General features: G+C 34.6%; 1 protein-coding gene across 1 annotated transcript; it reads left to right on the forward strand.

Moving 5' to 3' along the window:
• Window positions 1-1,943: 1,943 nt before the first annotated feature.
• LOC310716617 (P2Y purinoceptor 11-like) lies at window positions 1,944-9,126 on the forward strand (the record flags this gene model as incomplete). The annotated part of the gene is made up of 2 exons (XM_083523900.1): window positions 1,944-2,043; window positions 8,193-9,126. Exons 1-2 carry the CDS (start codon window positions 2,027-2,029, stop codon window positions 9,124-9,126), a joined length of 951 nt encoding a protein of 316 aa, XP_083380026.1. The 5' UTR covers window positions 1,944-2,026.
• Window positions 9,127-14,517: the final 5,391 nt, after the last annotated feature.

Genomic DNA, 14,517 nt, shown 5'->3' on the forward strand with positions numbered 1-14,517 from the left:
CGTGTTTCCCTCTAAAAGAGGAAATATGACCAAGCAAGTAACCCCCACTTTTCAAGAAGAGGAAATGGTGTATGTCAAAAACCTCTGGTAATAAAAAAATTTCAATTTATTTTTTATTTATTGTGTGAGAAAAGGTGAAGATAAAACACAAGCCAGGACCTTCACATAAGCAACTTTACTAGCAGAACACAACCAGATCGTGAGAATGTTGCCAGTTCAAATTCACATAAATGTTTTCTTTTTATTTACAATTTGCAATAGATAATGGAGTCTATTCAGTTCCTGTGATTTTTGCAATGAGATGTTGTTATGTTATACAAACATATTCCAAAGAAATTGGGACACTACAAATTGTGAATAAAAAAGGAAGGCAATCATTTACACATCTCATAAACTTATATTTTATTCACAATAGAATATAGATAACATATCAAACGTTGAAAATGACACTGTGGGAGAGCGTATAAATGCGGGAAGAAGGAACGCCACAACAGGTCAGGTGTAAAGCCACTTTTATTTTAGATTGTCGTGTCTGTTTGTTTTGGTGTCTCAGGCAGAACGTCTTCTCACGCACGTACACACACCACTCCTCTCACACACACTCTCTCCTCCTTAAATGCAAAAGTCAAGATGGGCAGAGGATCACCAATTCCCCCAATGCTGCTGTGAAAACCATACTGGATGCCCGTGATCTTCGGGCCCTTAGATGGCACTGCATCACACAGAGGAATGCTACTGTAATAGAAATCACAACAGGAATACTTCCAGAAAACATTGTCGGTGAACACAATCCACCGTGCCATTCGCCATAGGTAAAAAAAAAAAGCCATATCTAAACATGATCCAGAAGCGCAGGCGTTTTTTTTGGGCCAAGGCTCATTTAAAATGGACTGTGGCAAAGTGGAAAACTGTTCTGTGGTCAGACGAATTAAAATTTTAAGTTCTTTTTAGAAAACTGGGACGCCATGTCATCGGGACTAAAGAGAATAAGGACAACCCAAGTTGTTATCAGCAGTCAGTTCAGAAGTCTGCATCTCTGATGGTATGGGTTTGCATGAGTGCGTGTGGCATGGGCAGATTACACATCTAGAAAAGCACCGTCAATGCTAAAAGGTCTATCCAGGTTCTAGAACAACATATACTCCCATCCAGATGTCATCTCATTCAGGGAAGACCTTGCATTTTCCAATATGACAATGCCAGACCACATACTGCATCAATTACAACATCATGGCTGCGCAGAAGAAGAATCCGGGTACTGAAATGGCCAGCCTGCAGTCCAGATCTTTCACCCATAGAAAACATTTGACGCATCATAAAAAGGAAGATGCGATGAAGAAGACCTAAGACAGTTGAGCAACTAGACGCCTGTATTAGACAAGAACATGGGACAACATTCCTATTCCTAAACTTTTAGCAGACGCCCTTATCCAGAGCGATGTACAAAAAGTGCTTTGAGTCTCTAGCAATGAATAAATCTACACTGGTGCGCAAGATTACAAACTTAATATAAATATAAATCTTGAATTCCACAAAGCAAACTTGGAAAGTGTTTCAGGAAGAGGTTAGTCTTTAACCGTCGCTTGAAGATAGCCAGGGACTCCGCTGTACGGACATCTAGGGGAAGTTCATTTCACCACCTCGGTGCCAGAACAGAGAAGAGCCTTGAAGTACACTTACTTCTTATTCTGAGGGAAGGTGGTTCCAGTCGAGCAGTGCTGGAGGATCTCAGACAACGTAGAGCAATTATAGCTGTTCTCTAGGCTTGTTATATCCCTTTATTAATTCTTTAATTTGATAAAATGAAAAGGAATAATTGAATTTTATTGCAGAAATAGAATAGAATAAGTAAATCTAAGTTTTTAACAGTAATTTTTAAAAGCAGTGTCCATTGTATGGTGCATGCATTTCAGGTTTTGGTTTTACTAGCAAAAACAGGAAACGAAAAGCCACTTTTTGTTGCTAAGGGGTAGATAAATTGATCTGAGGTTCAGATACACATACACAGACCATCTGCACAAATTGCATGAACAAAGACTACTGGTGAGTGATTATTTACACAAGTGTTTGTTTATTTGTTTATATATATATATATATATATATATATATATATATATATATATATATATATATATATATATATATATATATATATATATACAGTGAGGAAAATAAGTATTTGAACACCCTGCTATTTTGCAAGTTCTCCCACTTAGAAATCATGGAGGGGTCTGAAATTGTCATCGTAGGTGCATGTCCACTGTGAGAGACATAATCTAAAAAAAAAAATCCAGAAATCACAATGTATGATTTTTTAACTATTTATTTGTATGATACAGCTGCAAATAAGTATTTGAACACCTGAGAAAGTCAATGTTAATATTTGGTACAGTAGCTTTGTTTGCAATTACAGAGGTCAAACGTTTCCTGTAGTTTTTCACCAGGTTTGCACACACTGCAGGAGGGATTTTGGCCCACTCCTCCACACAGATCTTCTCTAGATCAGGCAGGTTTCTGGCCTGTCGCTGAGAAACACGGAGATTAAGCTCCTGCCAAAGATTCTCTATTGGGTTTAGGTCTGGAGACTGGCTAGGCCATGCCAGAACCTTGATATGCTTCATACAGAGCCACTCCTTGGTTATCCTGGCTGTGTGCTTCGGGTCATTGTCATGTTGGAAGACCCAGCCTCGACCCATCTTCAATGCTCTAACTGAGGAAAGGAGGTTGTTCCCCAAAATCTCGCAATACATGGCCCCGGTCATCCTCTCCTTAATACAGTGCAGTCGCCCTGTCCCATGTGCAGAAAAACACCCCCAAAGCATGATGTTACCACCCCCATGCTTCACAGTAGGGATGGTGTTCTTGGGATGGTACTCATAATTCTTCTTCCTCCAAACATGTTTTTAGTGGAATTATGACCCAAAAGTTCTATTTTGGTCTCATCTGACCACATGACTTTCTCCCATGACTCTTCTGGATCATCCAAATGGTCATTGGCAAACTTAAGACGTGCCTGGACATGTGCTGGTTTAAGCAGGGGAACCTTCCGTGCCATGCATGATTTCAAACCATGATGTCTTAGGGTATTATCAACAGTAACCTTGGAAACGGTGGTCCCAGCTCTTTTCAGGTCATTGACCAGCTCCTCCCGTGTAGTTCTGGGCTGATTTCTCACCTTCCTTAGGATCATTGAGATCTTGCATGGAGCCCCAGTCCGAAGGAGATTGACAGTCATGTTTAGCTTCTTCCATTTTCTAATGATTGCTAAAACAGTTTTCACCAAGCTGCTTGGCAATTTCCCCGTAGCTCTTTCCAGCCTTGTGGAGGTGTACAATTTTGTCTCTAGTGTCTTTGGACAGCTCTTTGTTCTTGGCCATGTTAGTAGTTGGATTCTTACTGATTGTATGGGGTGGACAGGTGTATTTATGCAGCTAATGACCTTAAACAGGTGCATCTAATTTAGGATAATAACTGTAGTGGAGGTGGACATTTTAAAGGCAGACTAACAGGTCTTTGAGGGTCAGAATTCTAGTGTTCAAATACTTATATCATACAAATAAATAGTTTAAAAATCATATATTGTGATTTCTGGATTTTTTTTTAAAAATTATGTCTCTCACAATGGACATGCACCTACGATGACAATTTCAGACCCCTCCATGATTTCTAAGTGGGAGAACTTGCAAAATAGCAGAATGTTCAAATACTTATTTTCCTCACTGTATATATATATATATATATATATATATATATATATATATATATATATATATATATATATATATATATATATATATAAAGTACACACATCCTTCTCTGAAGTACAGATACTCATGTTGTAAAAGACCCTGGTTTTTCCTTGCCACAGTCACCATGGCTTGCTCATCAGGGATAAATGTATACTATTCACCTTAACTCTTAAGATTCTGTAAAGCTGCTTTGAGACAATGTCTGTTGTGAAAAGCGCTACAGAAATGAACTTGACTTGAAACTTGACTACTGACTATACTTTTTTACTCAAGATAAAGTAAAGATCTTTGGGCTCTGACATGTACTTAAGTAAAAAGAAGCCATTACAACTACCTGTTTTAGTGTCACTCTGGTAACTGGACCTCACATCATATTAATATATTACTACAAAATTATTTCAAATGTGTTATCTAATGAATGTATTCAGGCTGAACATCCACCAAATAAAACACAAGCAGAGAAAAGATGACGATAATCATGTGATCAGGAATGTCTCAGTTCTCAGTCATGTTTACATCACTGACTCCCTCTGTCTCATCCACGTTTACCCCATAATTCTTGTTGCCTTCTGCCTTGTTCGTTGTTAGCTTCATAAACTAGTCTACATCTGTGGTGGGTGAGAGCCAGGAAATGATACATCAGTGGTAGAATGAAAAAGACAGGCAGTGACAAGAAATAGGTTAATGCGCTGAAAATGGTGCACAATGAGAAGAAAAAATATTGATCATGTAATAGATCAATATTTACATTCAGACAAAATAGATTAAAACTTAAAGTAACAAGTCTGGTTTAAAAACGTAAGAAGTAGAAAGTACAGATATTTGTGTAAAAATGTAATAAGTGAAAGTAAATAGTAAAGAAAAATAAAATAAATAAGAAAAATAAATAGTAAAGTACTAATGCCAGAAAAATCAACTTAAGTACAATAACAAAGAATTTCTTCATTACTTCTCATCACTTCTTCATTACATCTCTGCAAATTGCAAAATATAAATACTACTGGTTGCATTTTCTGAGAATTTTAGTTTGTGGTTGCAGAGGCTAAGCAAGGCTAAATGAAAGGAAGGGCTTTGTGTTTGGTCATGTTTGTTCCATTTTTGTGCTTTATTTATATATTCACCAGCTGAATTGGTATACCCATATAACATATCATTAACCATATCATTATATACTCATTAAGTGAGATTACTTTATATGGTATTGTGTGCTGTGTATTTGCCCCCCTTTATTTAGTCTGATTTTTATCAGAAAGAAAATTGTGATAGTATTTCTTTTGTTCTTGTTTACTTCCTTTGTTAACAACTCTCTACATTTAACAAAACCTCAACCCTAACGCTAACCCTTACCCATACATTGCAGATCTAATTCCGATTTTCTTATTATTTTATTTATCTGATTATTATTGTTTAGCATTTTGATAGCTGTAAAAAAGTTTCTTGTCAAATTGCTATTTTTAATTATATAGCATACAGCTCAGCTTTGTTTTCAGGATGGTTAAGATGTCACTTCTAAGCCTTCATCTACAGTCAGTCTTTGAGAGTAGTAGCACTATTACAGCAAAATTGCACACATACACTGTATGGACAAACGTTTTTTCACACCCACTTAGTGGTGAAAAGTAACAAAGTAAATGTAATTTTTTTACTGTACTTAATTGTTGCTGTCATTTATCTGTACTTTACTGTAGTAGTTCTATTTAGGGAGAGTTTAACTTTAACTTCACTACATTTTAAAGTCAATTATCTTGTTTTTTACTAAATTTAGCAAAATCAGTCAATTCCTTTTTATTTATGACTGGATAAAAAATTAACTGGTCAAGCCACCATTTAGTGTAGAGCACACGCTCTGTTTTGAACTTATTTTGGCGCTTGGTGGAATCTGCTTATCACCATCATACAGTTCAGCGTCAGTTTAACAGCAAGGAGAACAATTTGAGCGGAATAAATGAAGGAAGAAACTCCTGACTCGAACTTGCAACAGCACCTTCTTTAAGTGAATTTTTTTAAGTAGTTAAAAAAAAAAAAAGGTTTTGGGTTCATTATGATTTTAATGGATATCAATCAGTTTGAATAAGTAATATCATTTAATTAATAGAGTGTGCTAAGAGTAACATTAAAGTCTTTTCACATAAACTGAGTTGATTATGCAATGAGTCTTGTGACAAATATGACAACAGGAAAATTATAGGCATAATAAATTATAGTAATCTGGACACGTAAGTACATTTAAAGGCAAATACTTTTGTACTTTTACTCAGGTTAAAGGTTTTTACTTTTACTGGAGTAATATTTTACCTCGTGTATTTCTACTTTAACTCAACTACATGGTTTGTGTACTTCGTCCACCACTAAACCAGACCAATGCAATTCTTCACCAAACTGTTGCTATAAAGTTGCTGTACAATTACAACCTTATTTCACTGAAACTAAGAAACAAAAACAATTGTTCAAGCAAGACAATGTTTCTGTGATAAATAAAAAATAAAAAAGTTTTTTTTTGGAAGAACTTGAGTGTCTTGCACAAAGCACTGGCCTTGACCCCACAGTTTTGAGATAAATTGGAATAATGACTGCACCCCAGGCCACCTCATGCAACATCATCTTATCAATTTGTTTTTTTAAATCCCCACAACCATATGAAAATCTAATAGAAAGCATTAGTAAAAGAATAAAAGAGACTAGCTCCATATTAATATGCATGAAATATGATGTTCAGTATATATACACAGATGTTCACATACTTCTGGCCATAAAATATAGCAGACCATATGGAATATACTATAAGTTCCATAATATGCAAGTGGTTTTAAATAAATATTTTTACTGTTTTAAAGGCCAAAACAATGGATAATGGCATAAGTAAAAAATATAAAAAGTAAAAAGTCTTTTTGCCCTGAAGTAAAGAGGCTCATGACATTTTAGCTTCATGAAAAACATTAGTTTTCATGCCTGATATATTTCAATACAGAATTCAGTCCTAAATGTAAATAAAAACAGAATGCAATAATTTGCAAATTTCAAAAACCCATATTTTATTCATAATAGAACATAGAAAACATCAAATATTGAAACTGAGAAAATGTAAAATTTTAAGTGAAAAAAAGGTAATTTTGATTTGATGGCTGTAACACCTTTCGAAAAGTTGGGACACGGCCATGTTTATCACTGTGTAGCATCATCTGGGAACTGAGGAGGGCACTTGCTGAAGTTTTGGGAGAGGAATGTTGTCCCATATGTGTCTGGTACAGGACTTTAGCTCCCCAACATTTCAAGGTGTCCTTTGTTGTATTTTTTGTTTCATGATGCACCAAATATTTTTAAAAGTGTGAAAGGTCTAGACTGCATCTTCAGCACTACAGAACAGCATCTACTGCATAGTCATATAAAAGATTACGTATGCAGTAAGCATTGTCATCCTTGAAAAAGACATATTCTGGATGGAAGCATTTGTTTTGCTCCAGGACCTGTATATATATTCCGTTAAGCATAGAGTCTTGCCAAATGTGCAAGCTGCCTATTCCACAGGCTCTAATGAACTCCCATACAATCAGAGATGTGGCTTTTTAAACTGAGTGCTGAAAACAAGAAAGATCTTCCCTCTCCTCTTTAGTCTGAAGGACTGAACAAAGAACGGTTTTCCACTTAGACTTTTAACATTTTAAATTAGCTTTGGCCCAGAGAGGAAGGCAGCATTTCTGGATCATTTCACACATCTTTTTTTTGCATCATAAAAATTTAACCTGCATTTGTGAATGACAGGCAAAGCTGTGTTCACAGACAATGATTTCTGGAGGTGTTTCTGGAGCCCATGCAGTGATTTCATTTACAAAATCATGACTTTTTTTTTAATGCAATGCCGCCTAAGAGCCCGAAGAGCATGGACATCCAATATTGATGTTCACCCTTGTCCCTTGTGCACAGAGATTTCTCCAGATTCTTTTAAACATTTGATGATATTATATATTGTAAATGTTGAAATATTCAACTGCAATTTTATGTTAAGGAATATTATTCTGAAATTGTTGACCTTATTTGTTTCTTAAAATAGTAAATTTCTTGTTATGAATAAAATATTGGTTTATGAGATATGCAAATCATTGCATTCTGATTTTATTTATATTTTACACAGTGTCGCAAGTTTTTTTTTTTTATTTGGGTTATATGATGTATTTGGCTCACTATTATTAAATTATTATTAATATCACTATTATAACAGTAATATCACTGTTTCTCTAAATTTTGAGAAAATAGTCATAGAAATTTTGAGCATCAAGATGTATTCTTCTAAGCGTGAATGGATATTCTATCAAATTGTTTTATGAAATTGTTTTTGTGCTGTTACAAATATGTGTCTGGAGGCAAGACATGATGACAAATTATCTGTCCTATATAGTTCTTTAAATTTATTCTAACACAAATGCTTTGTATTGATGTTTTTAATAGGCTCAATAAAATGAATAGAAGCGGCAGCATGTGTAACAGTACATTTCAAACCAACCTGTTACCTTCCATCTACGGTGTGGAGATGTGTGTGGCGCTGATGGGGAACATCCTGGCTCTGTGGCTGCTGGTGACTAAAGAGAGGAGGAACTGGCACACGGGAGTGGTGTTCTCCTGCAACCTGGTTATCAGTGACATCTTTTACGCCCTCAGTCTGCCACTTCTTATTGTCTACTATTCTAGAGAAATGAAGTGGGGATTTAGTAATGCTGTCTGCAAAATAGAGCGCTTTCTCTTCACCTGTAACCTCTACGTCAGCATTTACTTCATCACATGCATCAGTGTTAATCGATACCTGGCCATCGTTCATCCCTTCTTCACACGCAAGCACATTCGTCCAAAACATGCCAAGATCATCAGCGTGTTAATCTGGATTTTAGTGGCGAGCCTTTCATCTCCAATCCTCTATTATTCAGGTATTAGTGGGAAAAGATGTTTTTTATTTGCAAAATCCAGTAGCCCAACATCCAGTAGCCCTACAAGCCAAAAAACAATAAATGTTAACTTCAGGATATTTATGACTGTTATAGGCTGCTTAGTCCCTTTTGTAGTTACGTTTGCTTCCTATTTTGGTGTTTTGTGGGTAGTTTGTAGAAATAAAAATATCACCTTACTGGAAAAGAAAAAAGTGGCTCTTATTGTGGGTTTAGCCTGCATCCTGTATGCAGTGTCTTTTGTCCCTTATCACATTTTACAAATATGGTATTTTAAACTAAAAGAAGAAGGTAAATCTAATTGTTATGTACGTGGTGGATACCACGTGTCAAAGGCATTAGCCTGTGTGAACATGTGCCTTCATCCCATCCTGTATATGGCTGTGTTTGACAGCATTGCGGCAGTGTGCTGCCGAAGGTGCCCAGATGTATCCAGTGGCTAAAATCCAGAAGCTAAAATTGCAAACCGTTTAGATTTTCTGCAAAGCTTTGTGTTGATTTAGATGTATTTTTGGGATCATTACTATGTTAAATAAAAAAATATCTATGGCCAATCTTATCTTCTGGCAAAAAGGTTTTGGGCTCAATGTTACTGTAATGTAATTGTTAATACACTTAATATTCAAAAGCTGCTTTAATAAAAGCCCCAAAAGGTTTTTCCATCGCCCTATTTTATTTTTACAATTGGTTTGTAGGATTTTCCTTGTTTGCAGTTCTGTTGCAAAACTATTCTTCCACATTTCTTCTTTGACAGTAGCAGCACTCTTACAGTGAAATTACATACAATAAATACATACCAAATGGTGTATGCTATGAGTTCCAAAATACACAATAGTCTGCATACATAGGTTAGTCCAAGACTATATTTAAAGGAATATAAAAAATTGCATAAATGTTATTTTGTTTCAGTAGATAAGCTGATGACTGCTTATTATAATTGGAAATTAAAATATCCAAACATACCAGAATATAAATACAGAATGTATGACTATTTTAAGCACATAAACCTTTAGATAAAGCTTGAATTGGAAAATGACTGACTCCACTGGTGACAGGGGAGGAATTAAAATGTCTTTGTGTGGTAATCATTCGTAATTCAATTAGGATTTAAGGTTTTAAGAACAGTGAATTAAACCATTCATAATGGCCCACTAAGAATGTACACCTCTTTTGTTTAAGATTAAAATATTACATTTATAATTCCAATATTAGCAGGGTTCTCTGTAAATTTTAGTAAAAAAAAAATAATATATATATATATATATATATATATATATATATATATATATATATATATATATATATATATATATATATATATAATATATTTATTTATATATTTTTACTAAAATATATAAATAAATATATTATATTTATATATTATAAATAATAAAAGACTTACATTCCGCATACATTCGTAATGGTTACCACATCTAATTTATTTATCAGATTGCATTTGGGTGGCACCCAATGTCTTTCTTTGTCTAATCAAGAGGGAAGAGCAGTTAATAGTCTTTGTCCTTCAAGAACTATAAAACGAAAAGTATTAATAATATCAAATATGAACATTGTCGATGATGTTATTTATTACATTTTGAAGTGTACATACCATACCTGAATAATGGAAGAAAAGAGGTTGGGTATGAAGCTTGTCTCCAGCATCAATTTATGGCATGTTATTTAGACTCTAAACCAAGTCTACTTGTAAACATGTTCATCTCTTTTATATTTTGCTAAAAGTAATTTAATTTTTATATATGTATTTATGAATGTATGTATTTATGTATGTATGTATGTATGTATGTATGTATGTATGTATGTATGTATGTATGTATGTATGTGTATACATATATGTACATGTGTGCAGTATGTTGCAACACAAGACAGAAGACATTGAGTTATGTAGCAGGTAACCTGAGCATCCTTTACCAATACTATCTCAGGAATTTGATTAGGTCTAAATCCTGAATTATTTAATCGATATGAATGATGCACTGTATGCAGAAATGTATGTGGGCATATGACCATCACAGCTATAAGAGTTTAAAAACCGTGAGCAATAATGTGTGGTTGGTGACACCTTTGCAGCTTCAAAAGGTCTCTGCACTCAATCTGTGTAAATCTGTTCCCATTCAGTCAAAAGATGTGTAAGGTCAGGCACTGGTGTTGGACAAAGATCAACATCAATAAACATTTTAATTCATTTTAAAGATGTTTCATGGCTCTGTGGTACCTCCACAACAAACTTGTCAAAGCATGTATTTTTGTAATTTAGGATTTTGACTTTGTCTTTTGTCCACTAGTTGTCCCCATTGTTCCCCTAGCTTGTTCTTCACCGTTTGTTACCTTATTCCCTGTTTGTCATAGTTGACTTTGGACTGTATTATTAATCTTTGGGTTTTTTTTTTTATTTGTTTTGTTATTGCCTAATTTTCTCTTTTGTATTTTTTAATCTCTAATTATTTCTGCATGGGAGTTCACCTACTATCAGGTAGCTTGAGTCCTGGCCCTGACATTTAGCTTTGCGCACAGGAGCACTGTCATGCTGAAACAAGAAATAATCATCCTAATGATAATAAAGAAAGTAAAATAAATTGTCTTTGTATTGCTACAGTAAAAACACTACACTTCACAGGTACTAAGTTGCTTAGCCTAAACCCTAAATAACAGCCTTTTGGTACAATGTGTGCAAATGCACATTGAACATTGTGTTTCTGGAGTTTGTTGATGACTCCACTTTCTTCATTTATTTTTATGTAACCATTAACTATACAAAGAAAAATATACAGTAGGTCTAGGAAATTGAAAAAAATTTTGTGGCTGAAAAGTAAGAAAAATAAAACAACCACCACTATTTCCTGACCTCAGGATGACTTAGGAAACTTATTCTGAATGAATGCAAATATGGGTCAAGATACAAGACTAAGTGAAAAAGAATGTCTTATATTACTTCATTTATTTTTTCTTTGTGCTTTGTATCGATGTTTATAGAAGACTCAGTAAAATGAATGAAAACAGTAGGTGTAACAGTATGTTTCAAAGAACCTGTTATCTAATATCTACAGTGTGGAGAACTGTGTGGCACTGCTGAGGAACATAATGGCACTGTGGCTGCTTATAACTAATGAAAGGAGAAACTATTGCATGGGGGTGGTGTTCCATGGAATCAGGTCATCATTTACAACTTTTACACCTTCTGTCTATTACTTCTTATTGTCTACTATTCAAGAATGTAGATTAAGAAATTTGGTAATGCTGTCTGCAAACTAAAGCACTTTCACTTCACCTATAATTTCTACGTCATTGATCCCTGGCCATTGTTGTTGCCATTGTAAAAAGTTTAAGTTAAAGTTAAAGTTAAAGAAGTTTGGGCTCTGACATGTACTTAAGTAAAAAGTAGCTACTAATACTACTACCTGTTTTACATTTACATTTACAATCTCTGGTAATGAATAAATCTACAATGGTACGCCAGATTACAAACTTAATATAAATATAATCCTAGAATTCTACAAACTAGGAAAATGCAAATTTAAGTGTTTCAGGAAGAGGTAGGACTTTAGTCGTCGCTTGAAGATAGTCAGGGACTCCGCTGTACGGACATCTAGGGGAAGTTCATTCCACCACCTCGGTGCCAGAACAGAGAAGAGCCTTGAAGTGTACCTACCTCTCATTCTGAAAGAAGGTGGTACCAGTCGAGGATCTCAGACAGCGTGGTGCAGTGCGAGATGTGATGAGGTCACTGAGGTAAGATGGCACTGGTCCATTTTTGGCCTTGTAGGCAAGCATCAGTTTTAGTGTCACACTGGTAACCTCAAATCATATTAATATATTATTACAAAATAATTTTAAATGTTGTTATCTAATGAATGTATCCAGGCTGAAAAACCACCATATAGAACACAAGCAGAGAAAAGGTAATGATGTCAAGTTTACATCACTGACTCCCTCTGTCTCATCCATGTTAGTCCCATACTTCGTGTTGCCTCCATGAGCTTTGTAAACTAGGCTACATCTGTGGTGAGTGAAATACAGGAAATGATACGCCAGTGATAGATTGAAAAAGCCACACAATGACAAGAAATAGGTTGATGGGCTAAATAAAATGCCGCAATGAGAAGAAACTTTGTTAATGTTCTAAAGTAGATTTTCTAGTAGCAGTACTTTACTTCATTATTTATTTTTAGGACAACCATTTTTATTTTCATTCAATTAATTTTTTTTTTTACACAAAATTAATGAATAAAAATAAAAAGGTTGTCCTTAAAATAAATAATAAAGTAAAGTACTGCTGCCAAAAAAATCTACTTTAGAAAGTATTTGTACTTAATTACTTTTCATCTCTGGTTATTCACCTTTAAGCTTTCAAATTAGATTAGATTAGATTCGACTTTATTGTCATTACACATGTACAAGTACAAGGCAACGGAATGCAGTTTGGGTCTAACCAGAGTGCAATAGCAGCAAGTGCAGGATATACAGTGTTTACATGATTTACATAAATTAAATAAAATGGTATTATAGTACTATAAACAGTCATTTACAGATAAGTATGTACTATGAATATAATATACAGATTAATATATATGTACTATAAATATAATATACAGATGAATATATATGTACTATGAACAAAATATACAGATGGCTATTACTATAAACAAAAATTCACAGCAGGATGTGAACGGTGAACATAATATATTACTATTACTGTAAACAGATGACGGATATATATATATATATATATATATATATATATATATATATATATATATATATATATATATATAATGGTAAATAGGTTATGGTGAGCAGCAATGTAAAGAAGAGCAAGTGTGCAAATAAGCATAGTTTTGTGTAAACAGTCCATTAGTGCAATAACAAAGTGTAAGGTGAAAATGAGCAGTGTACAAGTGAGTATCAGTTTTTGTGTAGACAGTCCATTAGCGCAATAATGGAGTGTGAGGTGTGGGGGGGAATGTAGCAGTGTATGAAGGGTAGTAGGATCAGTGAGGGGCAGAGTTCAGTAAAGAGACAGCTCTAGGAAAAAAGCTGTTCTTTAGTCGGCTGGTCCTGAGGCACCTGAAACAGCTGCCGGAGGGCAGAAGAGAAAACAGTCTATGGGTGGGATGAGAGGAGTTCTTAAGAATGCTGCGAGCTCGACGCAGACAACATGTCGAGTGATATTGATGAATGTAAGACATTACATTAATGCTATCTTTGTTGCAAACATTTTCTTTTTCACACAGTAGCATTGTCTTTTGCTGCAAATGTTACTAAATGACTATAAGCAAATGATGCATTGGCAACCAGTTGTAATTCCTGAATCACTGAGAAAAATTTCTATTGGACAGACTGCCTGAAGTCTCTATAAGGCAATTTTCATGTCAGAAGAGTGCACACGAAGCTTTTTTGACTTTTGTTGAGAACATTTTACTTGCCTTTGACAAGTAACTGCATCCATTACTAGATAATGAATAACTTTTAACTCTCAATTTGCTTAAAATGTATGTACATACATTAGACACCCTTATCCAGAGCAACAATTATCTCGTTTACACAATTGAGCATTTGATGGGTTAAGGGTGTTGCTCCAAGGCCAACAGTAGCAGCATGAATTAATCAATTTATGGAATAACTTATGAAAGAATGGCACCTCATTCCTTCAGTACAGTTCCTAAAACTTTTGGAACCCATGTGAAGGTTTTCGATGGATCAACTTTTTTATTACTTTTTATTTTAATCTCAACTATACAACCAGATATATACATTATATAAAGTAAATTGAATGACAGTGGTCTACCACTATGTAATGCTCTCACACTCAGAGATGG

This window comes from Silurus aristotelis (assembly GCF_946808225.1).
Source record: "Silurus aristotelis genome assembly, chromosome: 21".
NCBI lineage: Eukaryota > Metazoa > Chordata > Actinopteri > Siluriformes > Siluridae > Silurus > Silurus aristotelis.